Source organism: Myxocyprinus asiaticus, chromosome 23 (assembly GCF_019703515.2).
Source record: "Myxocyprinus asiaticus isolate MX2 ecotype Aquarium Trade chromosome 23, UBuf_Myxa_2, whole genome shotgun sequence".
In the NCBI taxonomy this organism is placed as follows: domain Eukaryota; kingdom Metazoa; phylum Chordata; class Actinopteri; order Cypriniformes; family Catostomidae; genus Myxocyprinus; species Myxocyprinus asiaticus.
Window position 1 is genome coordinate 29,582,863 of NC_059366.1, and position 23,053 is coordinate 29,605,915.

General features: G+C 38.6%; 1 protein-coding gene across 3 annotated transcripts; it reads right to left on the reverse strand.

Moving 5' to 3' along the window:
* Positions 1–1,125: 1,125 nt before the first annotated feature.
* Positions 1,126–21,505, reverse strand: LOC127414037 (cadherin-related family member 1). Of its 3 annotated transcripts, XM_051651705.1 has the most exons (18): positions 21,395–21,505; positions 21,174–21,179; positions 20,707–20,802; positions 18,311–18,456; positions 18,177–18,227; positions 17,989–18,078; positions 17,727–17,813; positions 16,992–17,111; positions 16,156–16,299; positions 15,596–15,674; positions 15,323–15,423; positions 14,806–15,009; positions 13,143–13,295; positions 11,475–11,639; positions 10,509–10,576; positions 8,002–8,230; positions 7,655–7,909; positions 1,126–2,624 (listed from the first exon to the last, which is right to left on the reverse strand). In XM_051651705.1, the coding sequence occupies exons 1-18, from the start codon at positions 21,453–21,455 to the stop codon at positions 2,082–2,084; spliced, it is 2,598 nt and encodes an 865-aa protein (XP_051507665.1). In that variant the 5' UTR covers positions 21,456–21,505; the 3' UTR covers positions 1,126–2,081. The 3 variants fall into 3 exon arrangements, with proteins under 3 accessions (XP_051507665.1, XP_051507662.1, XP_051507663.1); XM_051651702.1 differs by lacking the exons at positions 21,174–21,179; positions 21,395–21,505 and having other exon boundaries at positions 20,707–20,985; XM_051651703.1 differs by lacking the exons at positions 21,174–21,179; positions 21,395–21,505 and having other exon boundaries at positions 2,485–3,492; positions 20,707–20,991.
* Positions 21,506–23,053: the final 1,548 nt, after the last annotated feature.

A 23,053-nucleotide genomic window follows, 5' to 3' on the forward strand; every position in this document is an offset into this window, starting at 1 on the left:
ACTTTGCACAACCCTCTCAGACCAAGAGTCAAATAGGTCCACCAAGTTTCATTCCGATTGGTCATTGTTAACCATGTGTAATAGCTGCTGAAATTTTATTGGCCTATGGCGGCCATGTTTTTCAACATAGGTGAATATCCATATAGACAATGATGGCAGCTGAGAAAAAGACAATGTATGCAAATTTTGAAATCAATAAGATTAACGGTTTCATAGTTACAGCCAATTTCATGTTTTTTTTGTTTGTTTGTTTGTTTTGTTTTTCGGTATTATAGTGCTACCATGTGGCAAAAACACGCCAACTTTTCTAGGCGACCTCTTACATAAGCATGCCAAGCTGGGTGAAAATATCTCATTTCCTTCAAGAGTTATAGCCATTTACGTAAAATTGGCCATTCCTACTTCTGATTTTTTCGCATACAGTAGCTAGCTCGAGTCGAAATGTCAAACTTTTTTTTTTGATAACTTTTGATATTGAGTCTCCATAGAACCGTTTGGCACTGGTTTGGTCCCGATCGGACGAAAAACCTAGGACTAGTTCGCAAAAGTAGGTTTTATGAAAAATCCAAGATGGCGGAAAATTTGTATAGGCGGAATATATACGTTTTGTTTGGTTTGAGCCAAGGATTCCAATGGTATAAAGCACTTGAGTCTATGACAAATGGTCAAGGAGTTACGAGCAGTTTCGTGTTTTTGATCGCTGTAGCGCCCCCTATTGACCGATTTGGACGAGTCTGTGTTTCTGAGTCTACTACCATCTGACCAAGTTTCAAGTCTCTAGGCCTTATGGTTTTAATAATAATAATAATAATAATAATAATAATAATAATAATCTTAACAATTACAATAGGGTTTCATCGCTAAGTGCTTGAACCCCTAATTAAGGTCACCAGTTGCACTGACAGACCATATAAGGGAGAAGTGTGGCATTAAAGACTATATAACAATTGACGTATTGGTGTTTTTCCTCAATCGAGCAACTTAAATTGAAACAACAAAAACAACAAACAAAGGTCTTTAGTTGATGTTCTTGTCTGCAAGAAAATTTTAACTTAAACTTAATGCTGATGTCTCTAAATGAAATGTATGACAAATTTGCATGAAATATACATTTATTTACAAAAGAGTGAATATAAACATCCATTCCAAGAATCATTTATTATTTAACACTAAATTTGATGAAGAGGGACAAGGTAGGTTTGATTGTTAAAACATATGCACAACAGGATCCTCAGTGTGATTAATTTAAGGATAGGAGGTTATGTAACTATTTACTGGTATAAATGTTGTTAACCAGTAAGTACACATTAAATATTTAATCTAGACATTTACTAAGGCCAGCCTACCACTGAGTATAATATTTTATTTGTATGTGATTTTAGGTGTCAAACAGTCATCTAGGTTTGTCAAAGAAAATAAAAAATGTGTCCTGTAAAACATCTCTGTAAACAATTTGGCATTTTAAAGTTCTAGAAGGTATGATACTGTATGAGATCTGGAATGCATTTATTCCCTGGCCTCAAACAACCATTGTTCCCTTTTAAAAATCATGCAGTGCGAAAAAATTACAATTATAAAGAAAAAATTCAAGGGCATATTTTATTTTCCATGTTGGTTCCTCACAATCGAGATGATGACTAACTTCTGTGGTACCATTATATTATATTTGTATATGAAGTAACAGCAGATGGAGAAATGTACATGAAGCTACAAGAATAAACCAATTATTTTCCATCCAGAAGAGGGCAGTACACTGCGTGACAACATGCTGATTAGCAGGGCATTATCCATGGTGAAACTACCCCTCTTTCCACTATTTTTAGGGCCATCCTGTAGCCCCAGCTCAACTCTGCAAGCTAGTTACTGCATTATTTCTAATGCATACAGAGTTGGCAGAAGAGGCCCATGCATGCTGAGATCTTGTCCTCGTGGTCATCACTTCAGCAAATCTTCTTGATAAGAAGAAGCACGGTTGATAATTAGCGGAGGGACACATCTTCTCATGTCTCCAGTGAACACTGGTAAATGTTTTTACAAAAAACCCACATGCATTTCACTAATACATTCACGTGCACAGATAATCAGTATCGGTTAGCCATCTTTTTCTGTTCCAGTCTAAGTTTGAGCTCAGACACCAACGCTGTGTTTACAGGATTGTCTTTACCCCTTTTCTTTGACTTAGAGGCTACCGAGGCGGAAATTGAAGGTATTGTCCAATCCCTGTCACTTTGTCTATAGTGACTTGGCAATGGCGGGGGTAAGACCGGGGCATTAGGAGGTGATGGAGGGGCTCGATGATGAGTACACACTCTGATGTTATTGTTACAGTTGACATTCTTTACTGTGGGGATCTCCAGTTCCCTCTCTCTAAATGAATCTCCAGGGCTTTCCTCTCTAAACGGTTGCTGGAAGTTCTCTTGTCTCTGATGTTTACGTTTCCTCCTTATGATTCGACGGGAAGGTAGGATCTTGTTGGACTTTATGTTTCTCATGTATATTACAGTAGAGATCAAGACTGTCACAAAAACCAGAATTATAATGACACCAGCGATCAAGCCTAGGATTTGCATGGGATTTTCCCTACTTTTCATTAAAAAGGACGTCAAAGGTCCACTGAGTTGAGTCTGTAAAAGAGCACAAAGAGAAATCAAGTCCATGGGACTCAAGGATTATATAGACCTCTTGCTATTTGGCCAGAAACACATGGTAAAGGTGAGGCAGGTAAACCACTCAACTCCCAGAGAGGCCAACAGCTGTCAACACAGCATTCTTGTTTGGAATGTATGTACATCATGTGATACCACACTAGTATACTGTAAATCTCATAGGGCATCTCTGAATAAATACAGTGACTGCATGGCATCTCGGCAGCTCAGAAGAAATTATTAACAATTGATTTGGCTGTACTATTTGAAGCTGAGATTAGTTTAAGTGCTACAATAGAGCCTGGTTGCACAGTAAGACAAGATCAGAAGGGTTGAATGGGGCACCCAGAATTAAGACCATACAGCCTCAAGACGTTCTGTAGAAATTTATGATTTAGGCTCAATAGAGTAACAGGCAATAGTTTGGAGTAAACTAAGCTCAGAATAAAAGATTCAATTTGGGTGTTGTTCTTAGAAAAATACATATATATGAATGGTTTTATTTTAATTGTTCTCGTGTACTCTTTTACAGACACTTCAACTTGCCTTTAAACAAAAATTAAATCAAAGATGAAAAAATGAAAGATAAGCTAGCAATGGGGTTGGTGTCAATTTAAAAAAATGTTCACAGCCTTGTGAAAGTGTCTCATGGTCAGGGCCTCCTAATAATCTTTCTGATCTTGCCCCTTGGCTGGACCCGTGACTTTTTCACGGCATTCCAGTAAATTATGGTGGATATGAAAATGGTCAGACAGATGGCGAGGGCTACAATGCTCAGACAAATGCCGAAAACAGTCCAGGGCCGAGTTCTTAGACTCAAGAAGTATGAAATCATTCTGGATTTGATCTGTAAAGCACACAATAACAAACTTCCTATTATTTTGATGATATCAGGTTTTAAAGATAAAATCAGGTCTATTGAGATATATAGATTAAACATTTTCATGTGCATAATTCAAATTTTCTCTCTACTATGACTTAAGTGTAAATCCTGCAGTTTATTGATTCAAATTCACAGCAGTCATTGAAGAAATACTAAATGCTGATAGCTTATTTGGCATACATAAACAATAATGTGACTATCAAAATGCATAACTGTTTGAATGGGTCTTGAAAACCAAAGGCTTCCTGTGCTAACCAGAGAAACCGTCCTGGTTACTTTCATAACCTCCGTTCCCTGATGGAGGGAACAAGATGTTGTGTCGATGTAGTGACACTAGGAGTCACCCTTGGGAGCCCCAAACACCTCTGCTTTTTGAAAAAAGGCCAATGGAAATTGGCGAGTGGAATTTGCATGCCACTCCCCCGGACATACTGGTATAAAAGGAGCTGGTATGCAACCACTCATTCAGGTTTTGTGCTGAGGAGCCGAGACAAGGTCCCGGCCATTTCAGCGGGTAGTTCAGTGTTGTGGCAAGAGGGACACAACGTCTCGTTCCCTCCATCAGGGAACGGAGGTTACGAAAGTAACCAGGATGTTCCCTATCTGTCACTCACTCGACATTGTGTCGATGTAGTGACACTAGGGGTCCCTATACAAAATGCCACAACTTGCTGAACTGTTACGTAGACTGGCGGTGCGAGATGGGCAGACCGCTGTGTGCCTCGTAGCCAGCACACCAGGCCGTCACATAACCTCCCCCAACACTCTTATGAGCATCGAACGGCCCTTCGGGAATAAGTCGACTGCCCAAAAAAATAGGGACAGGCTAGCCCAGCCATGGCCTCTTTTCCTCTTTTTTCTCCCCAAAAGAGTGGAATTTGTTAACCGACTGGGGGCCATACATTTCTTCATCGGGGGGGTGTCACTCCCAAGGGGAAGACACCGCGGAGACCACACCCCACCCAGAGAAGGTGGGGGGGGGGTATTTTGAGTGGAAATACGTCACATGGTCTTACCGAGTCTTGTCAGAAGTATGTCATGTGGAGAAGTCCCATGGTAGGTCCTACCAAGGGGGAAGGAGTTTCTACAAACATGGTGACCGGGGGTAGAGGGGCATCTTCCCAAGGAAGACGCAGTTTACCAACAGGGAAATGATTTAGCGGAAGATATCACATGGGGTCACATACGGGGAACCAGCACATGTGGAGCACCTACCCTAGTACAGGGCCTAATTAGTACATGTACTGGGCCGGCAGCGAGTTTCTCCGCAAACTCGTCTGCCACAGGGCTAAGGAGGAAAGTCATCCAGGGATTACAACTGAACACATCTGGGAGTCAAAAGCGCACGTCTTCACCTCATGGGAGGGGAAAGGCGCTATTGCGAAAGTGGTACACCCAGCCAGCTGTCCTGGAACTTACCTGTTCGGACCTGACAACACACGGGATGAAACTGGCTCAACCCGGAGATTATAGAACCTTGCAAAGGTGTTGGGTGTTGCCCAGCTGCCAAAGAGACACCACTGGTCAGGGCCCTGGAGGCTGCTACACTCCTAGTAGAGTGGGCTCCTGGGCTATGACCAGTGGGGGGCGGCACGTCCTGAGTGTGATATGCCATCATGATGGCGTCAACGACCCAGTGGGTGATCCTCTGTTTGGAGACAGCGCTTCCTTTCCACTGTCCACCAAAGCAGACAAAGAGCTGCTCAGAGCTTCTAAAGCTATGCATGCAATCCAAATAGATGTGTAAAGCATGCACCAGACACAGCAACACCAAGACTGGGTCTGCCTCCTCCTGGGGCAGCACTTGCAGGTTCACCACCTGATCCCTAAATGGGGTCGTGGGAACCTTGGGCACATAGCCCGGTCGGGGTCTCAGGATCACATGAGAGTAACCCGGACCGAACTCCAGGTACGATTTGCTGACAGAGAACGCCTGCATGTCCCCTACCCTCTTGATGGAAGTGAGCGCAGTCAGGAGGGCAGTCTTCAAAGAGAGTGCCGTAAGCTTAACTGACTCCAGAGGCTCAAAGGGAGCACGAGTCCAGAGACATTGAAGAACTTACCTGGCCCCTGACACCCATCGTAAGATTGGTCGAAGAGGGGGGAGGAGGAACACTATCCCCGCAGTCCGTCGGAACCAACCCGGTGTGGGCATGTTTGTGCCACAGCTGGGCACGCAGGGGCGGGGGGTCCGCCGCTGGAGTGCCAAACCTGCCAAAATGGGACGGTGGATGTTGGTTGTGACGACAGCTGTGCGCACCTGACATGTAATCCAGAGAACAAGGAAACCATTCTTTTGTTGAAGTTTTGGGTACCGCAGCCTCTTGGGCATGCGGTGAAAAATGAAACAAAAGATTCTGCTCCCGGCCCTTCACCGGGGGATGGAGTGGTCTGTCTACCAGTTCCGTAGAAGTGGGTATCCTCGTCCCTGTGTCGCCTGTCTCAGGAGCGCTTCGAAGCCTTCCTAGGGTTCTTGGCGGCCGGCCGTTAGACGGGTGGCATCTGCTTCCTGTGGTGGGCTCCATGCCGGGGCCGGGCCGTGGGCTGCGGTGGAGCCAGTGCTGATGCTGCAGGAGGATGCCCTTGGTGACGAGCAGATGGGGTGCGGGGTCTTGAGCTGCAGCGGGGCAGGATGTGTTGAATGGCCTCCATCTGATGCTTCACCGCCGAGAACTGCTGGGCAAAGTCCTCGATGGTGTCGCCGAACAGGCCAACCTGGGAGATGGGGGCGTCAAGGAACTGTGCCTTGTCAGCCTCTCTCATGTTGACCAGGTTGAGCCAAAGGTGGCGTTCCTGGACTACCAGAGTGGACATTGCCTGCCCGAGAGGCCGCGCCGTGACCTTCGTCGCCTGGAGAGCGAGGTCGGTCGCCGAGCGCAGTTCCTGCATCAATCCCGGGTCAGAACTACCCTCGTGCAGCTATTTTAGTGCCTTGGCTTGGTGTACCTGCAGGAGAGCCAAGGTGTGCAGGGTGGAGGCGGCTTGTCTAGTAGCACTGTAGGCCTTAACCGTCAGAGACGACGTAAACCTACAGGCCCTGGACGGGAGCTTCGGGTGCCCACGCCAGGTGGTGGCGCTCTGTGGGTACAAGTGCGCCTTATCCACCTGGGGGATCACCGAATACCCCACGGCCGCCCCACCATCGAGGGTAGTGAGAGCGGAGAGCTGAATGATCGGGACCGGGTAGTAAAAGGTGCCCCCCACTATCTTGTCAGCTCCTCATGCACTTCCGGGAAGAAAGGAACCGGGCGGGGTGTGGCTGTTAGTGGTGCTTTGGGCCCAGGAACCAATCATCGAGCCGCGAGGGTTCAGGGGAGCGTCTACCCCGACGCTCGCGGCTGACCGGGAAAGCATGTCCGTCATCTCTGCTTCGGCCTGAGACTGGGCGACCACACCCGAAGGGGGAAGCCCAGTCAAAGCCTACGCATCAGAGTGGATAAACCCGCTCTCCGATGCTGCACTCGATATGCTGAGGAATGGGAGGTCCGTGGGGGGTTACCCGGCAGAGGTGGTCCCATTGGAGTCCCCAAATTGCCCCCAGTGCTAACTGACGCAGCCTCATACCCGTAGGTAGAAGGACCGAGGCGGGGAGCCGCTGGGGTGTCTTGCTTTCTTACGAAGGCAAGCCGCGACCGCAACGTTGCCATGGTCATGTTCTCGCAATGAGGACAAGACCCATCCACAACAAAGTCTCCACGTGGGCAGCGACCAGACACGTAAGACAGCGATCATGGCCGTCAGAAGCGGAGAGATAACGGCAGATGAGGTGAATGAACTCGGTGGATGAATTCAGCTCAATGAATAGAACCGCTCGGCTCCGAAGAGAAAATCTAAATGAGTCGTTGCATACCAGCTCCTTTTATACCCGTATGTCCAGGGGAGTGACAAGCAAATTCCACTTGCCAAATCCCATTGGCCTTTTTTCAAAAAGCAGAGGTATTTGAGGCTCCCAAGAGTGACCCCTAGTGTCACTACATCGACACAACATCGAGTGAGTGACAGATAGGGAACTTTTTAGTTTAGGTTTCAGAACTTATTTAGTATGTAAATACCCAATATTCTGGCTTTCACACATTAAATTAATAGAATTATCAGAAAATAGAAGCACAAACAAAAAAACACTTACCGCCTCTGTGATATCAATCTTTACCACAGTGGTGGTGCTGAAGGATGGAGAACCTCTGTCTTTGGCCTGAACCACCACTGACCAAGTACAGTCTTTCTGATTGGTAATGTTCTGGACTATGTCCATGGACTTGATGTATGGCTTCAGCTTTATTTCTCCTGTGTCTGCATCAATGTCAAACACGTTGTCTGGGTCAGCTTTCATGATGGAGTATTCAATTACATTGTTGGGCTCCTCTGCATCTTCATCAGTTGCCTACACATCATCAAACACAGTCAATTCACAATTCCCAAAGTTTTCTTTTAGAAGAATAAACATCTCAAAGAGTCTTTACAATAACTGCTAACCTCTATTTTCACTGGTGCACCAATCACCATTGTCTTTTCTAGAGAGTTTTCATTAAACTCTGGTGGATGGTCATTAAGGTCCAGAATGGTAACAAAGACCTCAGCAAGACTGTATTTTCCCTCAGTGTCTTCAGCCTTTACATAAAAGTTATACTTTGATTTAACCTCAGCATCCAGACTGGCCCAGGGCTGTGTGTAGATGATTCCAGAATCAGGCTGAATGAGAAACCTACATATTAATACACAAGACAGGAAATGAGTTCCATGCATGGGGGAAATCAGGATTACACAGGGCTTGATGTACAGGGAGATGTTAACATGATTTAAAGCTTTCAGAACACTGTGTAAGGGGTTCAGTGGTTCTCTGTCCATTTGAGAACTATTCACGTACATTTTTTGTGTACTTCTTTTTATGGTACCAACAATGGAATATGGGAAGTGTTTGAATCTGAGGAGTGTTTGGGAAATTTGTTTGAAAACAAAATTACACACTGCACTTTTATTGAGGCTGTTAAGAAGAATCTATTTCCTCTCCAAATCCCATTGGCAGATTAACCTAGATGAAGGCCAAGGTAGCTGTGGCTAGGAGGAGGGCGTTGCCGGGCCGTAACGATGGACGCCCGGCACTAAATTAGACCAATCAGTTGGGAGAGGGATAATGAGGAGCCGTGGATGCCAGTTAGAGAGAGAGAGATGCACACAGCAGTGTTCGTGTGTGTGCGCTTTTGTATTATGCTGGAAAGCAGTTTTATGTTATGTTTTGTTTATAAAAAGTCTTGTGAGTGTAACCCGGTTCCCGCTTCCTCCTTTCCTGATGAATAAGAGGCTTGTCTGCCACAGTAACTATTTGTTTTGAAGCAGATTGCACTGCTCTAGAAGTCAGATTTGTAGTGCTTCAGTTCTGTTATTAGTCTAAGTATGCAGTTCATTGGATATTATTTAATTATTAAGAATCACATAACGTGCACTATTATATTAAACTATACAGTATACTGAATGACTGCATACCGACGACTTAGTAATTCTGTTGGTTAAATAAAACAATAGACATAAGCTGGTGTTAACATGTCTTACAGACTGTGTGGTCTGTCTGGCATAAACAGAGAAAAAAGATCCCACACTGACTCAACCTTTCAAATGAGAGTTTTCAATAATGTGTGCAAATCATTAAGTTCAAAGAGCCAAGGAATGGGAGCTTATCGCACAGATTTAACATGCCTGTTCTGCCAACTTGCCACCCTTTACTATACAGTACAATCTTATGGTTTGTATTTTTGTGTTTTATGCTCTACATAATATACAAATATTTTAATAAATGTGATCATGAATTTATTTCTATGGGTTTGAGAAGCTTAGAGATGGACACAGCTTTATTGAATTAAGAGCTGAGAACAGCGACATGACTGAACTCTGTTCCAAGATTCCAAGATTGTGCACTGCCTTTGGAATCTAATAAAATAAAATCAGATCCTCTTGTGTATGGCTAGTCCTGAGTCAAATTATCATAAAGCAGTCAGAGTCAGAAAGCAAAATCTTACAACAACATAACATTTTGAAGTTACTGAAAGTAAAAAAATATGTATATTTTTACAACAACATGAATACTACTACTATTAATTATAATACAAAATATTATTGTTAAGAAAATAATTTTGCAGTGCCATAATAATAATAATAATAATAATTACAATAATAATACTTATTATTATTACACTGCAGAAAATATTTTCCTAAACCGTATTTTGTTTAGTTTTCTTGTAAAAATATCTAAACATCCTTAAAACAAGAAAAAAAATATTATATAATATAAAATATATTGTTCTTAATTAATTATTTAATTAACAAATCTATCTTTATATATTATACAGTATATATATATATATATATATATATATATATATATATATATATATATATATATACACACACACACACACAAAATTGAGTGATGTTTATGATTAAAATGAAAAAAATCGATTTGCCAATGATTTAAAAAATAAGTAAACATTATTCAATATATTTTCTCTGAAAACAAGTATTATTACCTCACACAATTTTGCTTCTCAAGTAGATGTATATTGTTTAAAAAATATATATATATTTTAAGGGCATTATTAAATAATAATGTATCTGTTTATAGGGTATTAGGACATAGGACTTCTTAAAGTCTGTCTAGCTTCAGTATTTGAAGGCTGCATGAGACTGGACCGCACCAGTGTGTGATGAATCGAGGTGAGCTTAGTCATGTCCCTCCACTTCTCCCATTCACTAAATAGTCTGTGTTTTGGCGCTAATGATGTTTCATAAGCAACCGTTTTTCTTTTTCTTTTTTTGTATTTGTTTTTTGTTATTTTTCATGTGGCTTATTCCAGCTGGCTGGTGTTGCACCAGTATGATCTCTACAGCACTTTAGCTTTTCAAATGATCACAGGTTGTCATAACAAAAGGAAGAGTAAGCAGGAAATAGAAAGAAGAAAATGAAGTGGGGCCAGAGTAATGTTACTCACAAGTCTGCTCCAGAGCCATAGATGGAGTATTTGACCACACCCCAAATACCAGAATCAGGATCTGTGGCCTGCAGAGAGCATAAGAAGATTGGAAAGAACAAACGTCATAAATTTGCAACTGTTCCTAAATATGCTCATTTATGCTGAATACAAAGCACTGTAGCCAGCATAAACATAACATAACAGATGACATTTTGAGCAAACCGAAACATGATTAAGAGTGATGTGGGGATTTGTTAATCACATTACATCATTATTTTGCCTTGTATTCATGGTTGTAGCATATTCTTATGTCCAAGGTCAAAATCTGGCAGGTCATTTAACAGATCGTTTCCTGTAAACAAATGCTTGCTTATGAAGGGTGAGGGTTTATCTCAAGAGGGTTCAAGGGGTGGAATGGGACAGAGGTTGAGACCCCAAGAGGACTAGACAAGTTTAGTATCATGCCTGCATAATGGTTAGATTTGGAGAATAACTGGGGGCATTCAGATCTTTACTTCAGATGACAGTAAGGAATTTATTCAGAGATGCATGTTAATTTAAAAAAGGATCATGGTTTTGTCAAGCAAAAGATTTTTGCCATTTTGTTCGAGTATGCTGACGCAACAAGATATGTCTGATGTAATTGCCATCACACAGAGTGAATGGTCTAATGATATGACCAGAACAGGTGGTATTACTGATGCTATTGTGTAAAGTACAAAAATCAAATCTGGGGTTTGAGAGTTACACAACTGAATGAAAATGATAGCCATCTGGCAGCTTACCGTATGATAGACTGTTTAGTAAGCATTCACATACTGAGCATGATTTAGGATTCTGATCCAACCTCTCAAATGTTATATTTAGATTATTAATGCTTTTTTTTTTTTTTAAATGGTTACAGCACAATCTGGGGTGGATGACAAATATGTTAATCTTCTTGTTTTTGCTTTTTTTAATGTCTAAAGAGTGTTCTGTACTCACTGTCACAGACACAACATTGGAACCTCCAGGAGAGTTCTCTGGAATCCGGGCTATGTAAAAATCAGAGGTGAATTTTGGAGCATTATCATTGGTGTCTAGTAGATGGATGATGATATCTGCTGTGGCGCTGAATCTCTCAGGCGTGTCAATCTCTACAGCTAGGAGCTGGAAACAACGAGCATAACAAATTTCTCATTGGCAACACACAGTATACGTACTAGCAATTATTGAAGAGGGTCTCATTTATCAGTAGCACTCTTAGATTTGTAATAGTGTAGGGTCATTCTCAGGCAATTTGTGCCCCCTTTGTGTCCCTATGATTTCCTACTGATATAATTAACAAGATACTCAACTTAGTCACACTATTTGATAGATTTAACCCTGTTTGGGAGTTTTAAATGTTTATTTTTCATTCATAATCATTACATTTGAATGTTTTATACAGAATAAAAAAAGATCAAATCAAAAACCTTCATTTTGCTTTTTTGAAATTAATAATATATCATGCTTACACTGTCTATATAGTTTTTTTTTAATAAATAAAATGTATTATGCATTTTATGATAAAATGCAGAATTTGTCTTTGTCCCTCACATTCTGTCCAACCTTGTTATATGATCCCTTTAAAATAATGTTGATAACACTTTACAATAAGGTTCCATTTGTTAAAATTAGTTAACAACATTAGTTAACATGAACTAACAATGAACAATACTTTTACAGCATTTGTTAATCATAATTAATGTTAATTTCAACATATACTAATTTTTAAAATCAAAAGTTGTATTTGTTAACATTAGTTAATGCACTATGAACTAACATGAATTAACAATAAACAATTGCATAGTTATTAACTAACAATAACAAAGATTTATAAATGCTGTAAAGAAATGTTTTAAATGTTCATTGTTTGTTCATGATACCTAATGAATTTACTAATATTAACGAATGGAACCTTATTGTAAAGTGTTACAATAATGTTTTATACTTTCTGACATTATATGAAGGGAGTTTTTGACCACACTTTTGACCACATGGTTGAAACAGGGGGTAAGTTTCTCTTACAGTCTATTTATGTTTAAACTTTTGCCTCTTGGTTACATATTGGCCTCACCAAGCTCAATATTCAAACTCTGTTATGAAAAAAATGGTATAGTGATATATATATATATATATATATATATATATATATATATATATATATATATATATATATATATATATATATATAGTACAGTATGTATTCAGGACTAACCACATATAGGTGACATTAAAGGAATATTCTGGGTTCAATTCAAGTTAAACTCAGTCGACAGTAAAAAATGACAATTTAAACAACTTAACAGCTCAAATAATACATGGGTTTTAACATAAGAATTAATGTAAGTGCTTTTATAAAATTATAAGCTTCAAATGTCTGCTTTTAAACCCTCCAAAAATTGTCCACATTCACTTCCATTGTAAATGCCTCACTGCAACCTCGATTATTTATTTATTTATTTATTAAAGAAAAGGAGGGACTAGTAGAAAGTAATTTTTGTGGTAATCTACATTATGCCACAAATGCTGTCAACTGAGCTTAACTTGAATTGAACCCTGAATATTCCTTTAAAGCTTTATTAGGCAATTCTCTCTTTAAAATATTACTATAAAATCCTGAATAATTACCTTAAATGTCAGGAATTGTGATTTCTCAAAATCTATTGCAGCAGAATCCTCTACTAGGATGGTGACTTGGGCTTCATTTAGAACAGTTTGAGGGACCACTCGTAACATGCGACCTGGGCCCACCAACCTAAGGTGGAATTTTGCATTCGCTCCCTGAAAACAAATATAAAATAAATACACATTTTGACAAATACAGAGCTAATGTTCAGTATCAATAAAAAATCTGGAATTGGAATAATAATTCTTGAAATGGATAATAAACAATGATTGTAAGCGGTGGTGTAGTAGTGACTGAAGAGGTGGGCATACTGTGATTTTATGGAGGATCCACCCAGTCTCAAAAAGTCATATATTTAAACTTATATAAAAGATGTACGAAAATTTTATTTTTTCAATACATAAACAAATAATATTTAAAATGTTTGATTCGTTATAATCATAGTCTCATTTGAACTTACAAAATGTATGCCAGGGTAAGACAGTTTCTTGCTGGCAAGGTGTACAGTACACTACTAAAGCTTGATATTAAATATCTATTTAAATAAATACGTTTGATTAACTGTTCTTTTTTAGAATTAAAAGTTCGGAGTGTCTATTTACACTAAGTGCAAGTAGCCCATCTTTTTGGCAGAGGCTATTTACACTAACTCCGCTCCTCACTGCTCAGACCAAACTCAAGACAGCCAGTTGAGAGAAGGATTTGATCTGGATAAAATTAACCATGGTTTTACTGTAGTAATATTGTAGTAACCATGTGTTTTGGTGGAAACTATATAGTTCTGATGTACTAACCATGGTGTTACTACAGTAACATGTTGCTAATAGCAGTTAATAGTAACCATGTTTAATTTTGTGGTTACTATGATTTTACTAGAAAAATACCATGGTGATACTATGGTTACTGTAGTAAAACCATGGTTAATTTTTGTAAGGTAGGGTTAGGAGTAGGGGTTGGTGTAGGGTGTCTGTGTGACTCCAAATAAACACAAATGCCACTATACTGTATGTTAGAATTTAAACAGGGGTGTAAGGGAATCTGCCACTGTTTGCACTAGAGTGCCTCTGCCTTAAAAGTTATGGGTCAAAAGCCTCCTCGCTGTTCTTGCGGCCATAAGTATCATAACTAATTTTAGGTGGGCATATGTAAAATCCTTTGAAAGATAGTTGGGCATACGCCGTATGCCTGCGTATGCCCTAGACTACACTACTGGGAAAAAAAAATTATAGCATTATGGTGTTATTTTGGTGATCTTTATTTGTGTAATGAATTCTGCCATTCTGTGTGACTAAATGCAGCATAACTAGAAATATTGCATAATATGACAAAAGATTATAAGGGTCCACCTGCTTGTTTGGGCACATTCTTTTCATTTATGTAACATACATGAATCTGTTTCATCATGACTGAACATTGCATGAATATTACATGGAAATGATGCATTAAACTAATGCTTAAGTGTCATATATTGTTATTTTTTAAGTAACGTTTTTTGTTGCACACGACAAATACTGTAATACCCAATCAGCTTTTATTGTATCTCTTAAAAGTGTATACGCAAAGAAATTACATCTTCCAAATGTCCATACATTTGCACACACTGATTTTAGCTACAACAAGTTTGAAACTTACTGCTGTAAGAATGGAAAGTGGAGCGGTACCCACCTGGTCTGAATCATTGACTGTGATTCTCAAGCCCCTCAGGACCTCTCCCTCTGGAGGATGCTCATACATAGTTAACTCGAACATGTTCTGTGGTCCATTCTCTCCAAAGAATGTGGGTGGATGGTTATTCAGATCCACCACCCGAATGGTTACTGTGGTGATAGCAAAGTCCATGAGGTTTCCCTCTGGACCCACCTCTGAAGCCTGAGAATGGAAGAAATCACTGATTAAACACTTTAATACCAAGAAACAGTTACTAAAATGCATTGTTGCCCAGCTAACACAGGAGTATGAACACAGCACCGATTAGCTTGTGTAATGAGGTTGCCTGTGTTTTGGAGATGTAGCTAAACATCATGGACAGGAGAGATGGGTTTTAGTAATTGGCTTATTCTGCAATTGGCTTAATGTTAGCTTTGTTTCAAGTCACAGATCAAGGGAAGCAATGTCTGACAAAAAATCTGATCACAGGAAAACATCAGCTGCAGATAAAACCAAATTTAAAAAGGAATTTTACCTTGACTTTTATATTAAAGATTTCCCTCCTCAGTTGGGTTGGGTACACCTTCAGAGTGATGCATCCACTGGTTTTATTGATGGCAAAAACCCCATCTGCTCCTGTATTGATTGTTTAGAAATTGTTAACCCAATGGTGAGGATTGCAAAGGCAAATGAGTTATAACGCTATGAAAATATTCACCAGGAATGATTTTATGCTGAAACTACATTGTTTAATCTGTTTATTTCCAGCCATTATTTTATGAAAAACATACTAGTAAATAATACATACCAGAATCTATTGAATAAATGATTGGATTTGGATTTTCCATGTCACCATCTTTGGCAAAAACTGTAAATATTTCAGAGCCCTGTAGACAAAAATAGATCTCAGTTTGTCAAAGTACTTCCATTTCTGGTAAAAACTTGAAATGTAAAATATCTGAGAAAGCTATAGCATTTGCCAAAAAAGCAATAGGGTAATGTTAACAGGTAGTTATGTAATGAGAAGGTATTTGAGCGTTTTCCAGAAATGGGAATTTGACAATTAAAGAAATTTTGGCCTGTTAGCAGTGGAGGCCCCATTCTGGTGTAACTGGAGTTGGGAATATACTAACAAGAACAGAACAATCGAACAAAAGAATAGAATAAAAATAAAATGAACATAATCAAAACAATAAATGAAAAATAAACTAACATTTAGGCCTAACCGAAAGACTGACCACTCCAATCTTCATAAGCTTTTATAGTGTGACTTTTTTGAAAACACAATAACACTGATGTACAATGTCCCTCTAACATGTTGTTAAGAAAACATGGTACAGTGTTAAAATGAAAACCTTGAATACTTACAGGCGAGGAGACTTCATAGACATAAGCAAAGTAAGGTGTTCCGACAAACATAGGAGGAGTGTCTTGAATGTCAATGACATTTATTGTTAAAGTGGCAGATGATGACATCACTTGTTGCATGCCCTTGTAATTGCCACCCCCATCCTGAAAACAAAACATTAAAACAGGAACTTTCATTACGATTTTAGAAAACAGGTTTCGGTAGCCATGTAAGCAGACTATCCCTATTGCTATCAGAAATCAACTGCATATATACAGTGTTGGGTGTAATTACAGTAATCTAATTAATCTAAATTAATCTAACTTATTACAAAAAGCAGCTTGGCACATTGCATTCCAAATTCTTGTAATCAAATTACAGTTACTGAATTTCAAATAATTACTTTTAAGTACTTTACTTGGGTTACACATATTTCTAAAATAATATTATATATGTAGAATACATTTAAAAAATAAATTACATTAATATGTACATCTGTTTGCATTTATGTGACAACTGAAGGGCATGTGCCTCCTAATGAGTCAATGAACAAGGAGGAAAATGGACACTTTTTGTCACACATTTTGAATTCGTTAATGGAAAAACTAAATATTTTCTGTGAAAAGTATTTAGAAAGTTACTTAAAAGTAATTAGTAATGGGATTACTTTTTTGATTATGTAATCTGTAAAGTCAGTAATCTAATTATAATTTTAGAGTAGTAATTAGTCATTTGTAGTGTATATATATATGAGAGAGTGGCATAAATGATGAATGGTACATCAGAAAAGTGCTGGAAATTAGAGAAATAAGCTTTCATCTTTCATTGGTACAATAAGAAGCACCCTTCCTCTCACCTTTGCTACCACAGTGATGAAATGTGTGCGGGATTTCTCATAATCAAGGGTTTCACCCGGTTTTATCCGCAGCACACCACTATGGTGGTCAATGGCAAACTTTGTGCTCAGTTCAGTGCTCTAGATTTCAAAACAAAGAGCAATGTTTTAAAATCTTATATATATAGATTCAGAGATTCTAATGCAATTCTATATAATGCAATCTCAAATAGTGGATCTCTTGTTCTGGCTCTGTGCAATATCTTAATTGTAACAGTCAATAGTACATTGCATTAAACAGTATTACTGACATTTGTGGGCTGTTCAAGTTAAACTATGGACACTTTGTCAAAAATCATCTGAGACAGATGCGCTGAACTACATTTTGACTCACACTCAGCTGTTTCGTTTACAATAATAACCATTAGATCCCAGTGGTATAGTCCAACATTTGCTAGCACTCCCCTGCAGAGTAAAGCTATCTGATAATCTTTCACTTGTGACAGTAATTTATCCCAAACAGCACAGCCACACAGTAGGACTATACTGTAAATCACATTTAAGTCCAGTTTCAAATGTGCTTATAGATTTATTCTCATTATGGCCAGATTAAGCAGATTTCAAAGGTCATTCATGGCTATTCTTTCAAAGGCTTTTCTAAATATGGACAAAGTGTGAAAATAGAGGGAAAAGCAAAAAATTAACCATGACTTTCAGTTAATTTATGGTCTCAGGCAACTGGATGCCAGATGTTACCTGTAGGAAGTAGGTGACTGATCCCCCTGAGCCAGTGTCTCTGTCCACTGCTTGTACTTTGTAGATGCTACTCCCAGACGTAGCGTTCTGTGCACACAAACATATACACAATTTCCAAATAAGCCTGTTTATACAGACCACTTTCCAAACATACTCTAGATGGGCATACTACCTGAATGACTGAATGAGAAATAAAGAAAAACAAAAGATACGAAGAGTCTCTGAGACATCAAGCAACAATTGAATACTGTATGTTCCTCACCTCTGGCACATCTAGGACGGAGGGCATGTTCTGAAACTGTGGTCTCTCATCATTGGCATCCATTACAAACACTGAAACCTTTTCAACTACCTGACATCACACCAGAGCATCAGAAAGATTAGTAAGATCCCTGTACAATTTATCAGATACCTTCAGCATGAGGCTGCTTGTAAATCAACAATACTTACTTTATTAAGGCCATCTGAGATACTGACAAGTATCTCAATTTCATCTTGTGCCTGTGATAACAAACAGATGTGGTTTCACAATACATTATCATCAAATAAAAAAAATGCTTCATATGGATGCGTTTGAAATTTACCTCTCTGTCCAGTTCCTCTATCAGAGTTAGCACTCCAGATTTGGGATGAACACGAAAATATTCTTTGGATCCCGGTTCAAAGGTCAGCCCATATTTTACTGGCTGGCCTTCTGGATCAGTTCCATTTAGAACATATATCTGTGTTCCTGTAGTTGACAAATACAAGTATTTATTATTATGCAATGTAGTTCACACAATTAAACAATATCACAGGAGCAAGAGAGCTGCTGTACTGAACACAGCACAGCTGACATTTAGCCACAGGTAACCACAGCCATGCTGACATTCAATACAAGGGCACAACTGCAAGTGTGATATTGCTTTCAAACCACATTTAATGACAAGAAGTTAATATCAAGTATAACTTACATTTTAGACAAAATATGGCCAGTTATTTTGTCACTTTTTGTCCAGCTAACAAAAATAACTTCCTGTCCAACATAGTCTCATGACAACTTTTAATAATTTGTAAGAGATGACGAAATCCTAAGATATTGTACAACTTGGTTTGTACAAAACGGTGTGACTTTTACAACAACCAATAAACAAGAAGAATTTCAAATCGATACAGTATAGCTAGGGCTGGGTGATATGGCCAAAAATATTCTTTCATATCATTCTATATTTATATTTATCACAATATATACATTCACATTTGCACATTGCATTTATTTATTTATTTTTTTTTTAATTTCCAAGTTGGCAGAAGTTTAAAATTGATCCTAAACAGTCACTATAGTCTCTACAAAATTGCACTGGGGGCCCAGAGACAGCCAAAGCAGTGGTGTCTGAGGGATCTTCTACCAAAACATTAAAATATTTTATAGAGTTTAAAATTGAGTGCAGTTGGATATGAATGTTAAAAAACAATTATCTGTTTGTTTTGAAGCATAATGACAGCAGTCCAGTATTTGTTTGAATATTTTTACATTCAAATTATATATTTTTTATATTTCTTTACATTCATATACTCAAGCATGAGGGCATAGAAGCCCTTGTGACTGAGGAATGATACTGTATAGGGGTTCATGGGTATCCCCAGAGAGAAAATTTAGAAAATATAACAGTCAGAATGGACCATTTTTATATTTTCATTAAAGTTAGAAAGATTAGGCTACCAGCTAGTAATTGTATTGTCTTTCCTTGTCATCCATGCTGTTCTTTAGCATTGTGAGCAGCTTTGAGCAGATTTCTTCCATGCCAGTGGAAACGTAGCCTGACCGTATGTTTCCATACGGTCATATTCCGCTCAAAGCCACTCACAACGCTAGGAAACAGCTTGCTCCGCTGCCCTGTCATTCCCACAACCCACCTAGTGAGTGTGGTGCTCGGCTTCCATAGGAATGAACTGAAAACGCTCGCTCAGCTTCGCTCTCAACGCGCCAGTGGAAACGTATGGTGAGAAATCCGAACTGCTTGCATTTTTAGCAACACACACCTGATCGTCTAGATGTAGAACGTAGGCTAAATATCGAAAATTACTCAAAAGCTTATCATCAATATCAGGGATTTTTTATCGTGATAAATATTGAGATTGTTTTATCGCCCAGCCCTAAGTACAGCCACCAAATTTTAGCCAGCCTCCAAATTTGTTTACAGACATTTCCTTTTTAAAATAAAGTGTTAGATTTATTCATCTAACACTTTTTTAAAATAAAGTGTTAGATGTCAATAACCTGTAATATGCTTCCATCTTCTCGTTCCAAACCCAGTAATTTCCTTTTTTCCTTAGTACACAAAAGTTATTTTCCAACTAGAATTATGTGAGATTTGTTGGTTCCACTGGAGTAAACGTCACATCTTTGTGTACGTGCCAACACTTCGCCATCTCATACTATTATTACAACTTGTCACGAGACCGGGTTGGCCTGTCTGGAATGCCGAGAATACAGACATGTGGAGGGATACAAACCGTGAAGCGTTACAGTGCTGTTATACTAAATATAAGCACTCTTGGAATATCGCTATTGGAATTGTCCAATCAGATTAGAGGACCGTTACTAGCGGTTGTATAATGTCTAAAAATACTTCTATAGCTTTTCCAAATAACAAATTTGAAGCAGTATGCCAATTTTATGATCTCAGCACAGCTGTTTGTTTTCAGTAGAATACCACAATTAACAACAAGGGCCGAAAGGACAAATTACCAAACTGTCACCAGAGCTTAACACACATGGAAAGCAGTAGTCACCATGTTAATACTGTTTAAAGCTATCCAGAGGAGACAGGTGACATCATAAAGCATTAGTCTTTTAATCAGATGGTATGAACATGTACAAACAAGTCAGTAAATAAAGATTGTGTTTATAATTAGCCATCTGACACAAATCTGATTAAGAAATGTTACTGTTGTTTTAGATATTGTCTTACAATAATCTTAATAAAAAGCATCTTACCTTTTGGCGTATCCTCTGAAAGACTGAACAATGCCATATTACCGCTGTTACTGTTAGGCCCATTATCATAGAAATAAGGTGCATAGTCACTCTGTGCTGTAAACAACATTAATGAGGACAAGAAATCAGATCAACATACATCAGTAAACAGTGTAACGTAACCAGATTTATGAGGACAAGGCACCGTGTGCTTCACAACAACTGCACTGAACGTATCATAATATTTTACTGAAATTAGGTTGTTTATGTGAGGCCTAATGTAATAGCACTAATGACCTCCCTCTATCCACCTGGGTAGGATTACATGTTTCTTACGTCATAAATGCATCAATATCCCCTGACTTACCAAAGCTATCTTTCTCACTACTTCAATTTGTTTATTATATGAAATATAATTTACAGATTTAAACCGTAACTCAATATTTGTGTGTTTACTTTCATGGATATTAAGGCCTGTATATGCTCACCTCCTACTGTCAAGCAGGAATAGATGTGACGCACATGAGAAGGAAAAATCAAACAAGTACATTGTATATAATCAGCAGTCAAGATTATATACAATACATCAGTTAACAGTACAAGCATAATCAAGTACAAGAATGTTTAACCTGTTGATAAGCACCCTAAAATATTAAATGTCTGAGCTAAACTCTTAATCAAAGTTGTTCACTTTAAATTGGATACATACCAAAGCAGAAATGCACTACCAGAAGAAATGATGAAAATGGTATTTCCATAGAATTCTTCATCCTAATAAAGCAAAGCAGTTACAGCAGGGCAGAGAGCACACTATTGAAGAGAGCTATGACAGTGTCCTTCTAAAGGTGTTTATTGCAGATTGAGGAGAGCTAAGGCAGGTGCTAAGAGCCTAATCCAATGACTAGCCTTAACCCTGAGAACATTTTTAGAAGCCCATCTCTGCATCTATTCCTGCAGTATGGTAAGTAATTCCCACTAGAGGTGTTCATGAGTAGCACACACCTGATATGACAGGTTAGGTAATTACAGATTTGGTAAAAAGAAGAGACAAATACTATTAGACTTGCCCAGTGACTGTTCAAAGGCCCCACAAATATATAAATCATAATATGTGAACGTTGCGTGTATGTTTTTTTTTTATTTTATGCATTTGCACTTTTACTTATGAGTATGCTTATAAGTATTTATCAGAAAATCTATTTTTGCAGGCCTTTTAGAGGAAGAATGCTCTTAATCACTTTGACTGACAATCCAGTTTACATTTCAGAGAGCACATTCATGTCACATTTAAATTATGTAATCTCATGCTCATCAGCATTAGTTGCAAAGGCCTTCACCTCATTGTGAAAGACTTGCTTCTAAGAGAAAATAATTACCTACATCATGAGAGCTTTTTAACATTGTCTTACTCTCAAAGTTAGAGTTTAATGCAAAACAAACTTTTCTAGTTCCATCAGGTCAAGTGCTGATGTGGATGATTTAGTAGAAAACATTAGAAACATTCATGTATCGGCACAAATGCATTTTTGATGAACTGTATTCTTAAAAAGGTCAACTAAAAAGATGAGGATGGATTTAAATGATATTGAATGGTTTGCTGCCTTTAAAACACCACAATGCAACTTTTAATAAAGATTCACTATTTGCACAGTTGTCATTGAATTACAGATAAAATGTTTTCGTATTACATTTTGTGCAGATGAGCAGCTGTGCAGATCACAAAATGAACACCTGCCAATTTACCTTCATCAACATTTGTGAGTGTGGCTTTGCTTTCAGGTTTAATTTGACTGGAGCAGGCAGATGGCAGGCAAGCAGATTAACCTACAATAATCCTTCATTATCGTGCACTGCTCAGAGCCAGTCTACAGGGACACATATACCAGAAGCATCTCTGCATGTACATCACAGTGAAGACCCAACACTGCATACAATAGATGTGACCATAATGATTACTTTGATATGGCTATGAAGATGTTGCATTGACAGTGTTTATGACTACACAAAGTTGGTTGCATTGCTCTTGGTTTTGTTTCTGTTCTTTCCACTAAACAATGGATTTTGATAAATTATGGAGATGATGCAAATATGACAGCATATAAAAAGGAAACACTTTGCATTTAATTTTAGTCATAAAAAAACAAACAAACAAACAAAAATTGACAGGACAGGACAGGATAGGACAGGGGGTTCAACGTACAATTTATCGTAAGATTAACCCTGGAAATTTCTTGTATATTGTGACCATGTGCGTCAGTCATGCATCAGCAGTGTGGATTATGCAACAAAATAGAAACATTGAATGGCAAACAGATTTGCCATTCATGCAAAATAGTGTATTATCATCTGCTTAAATCTGTTTCTGCCA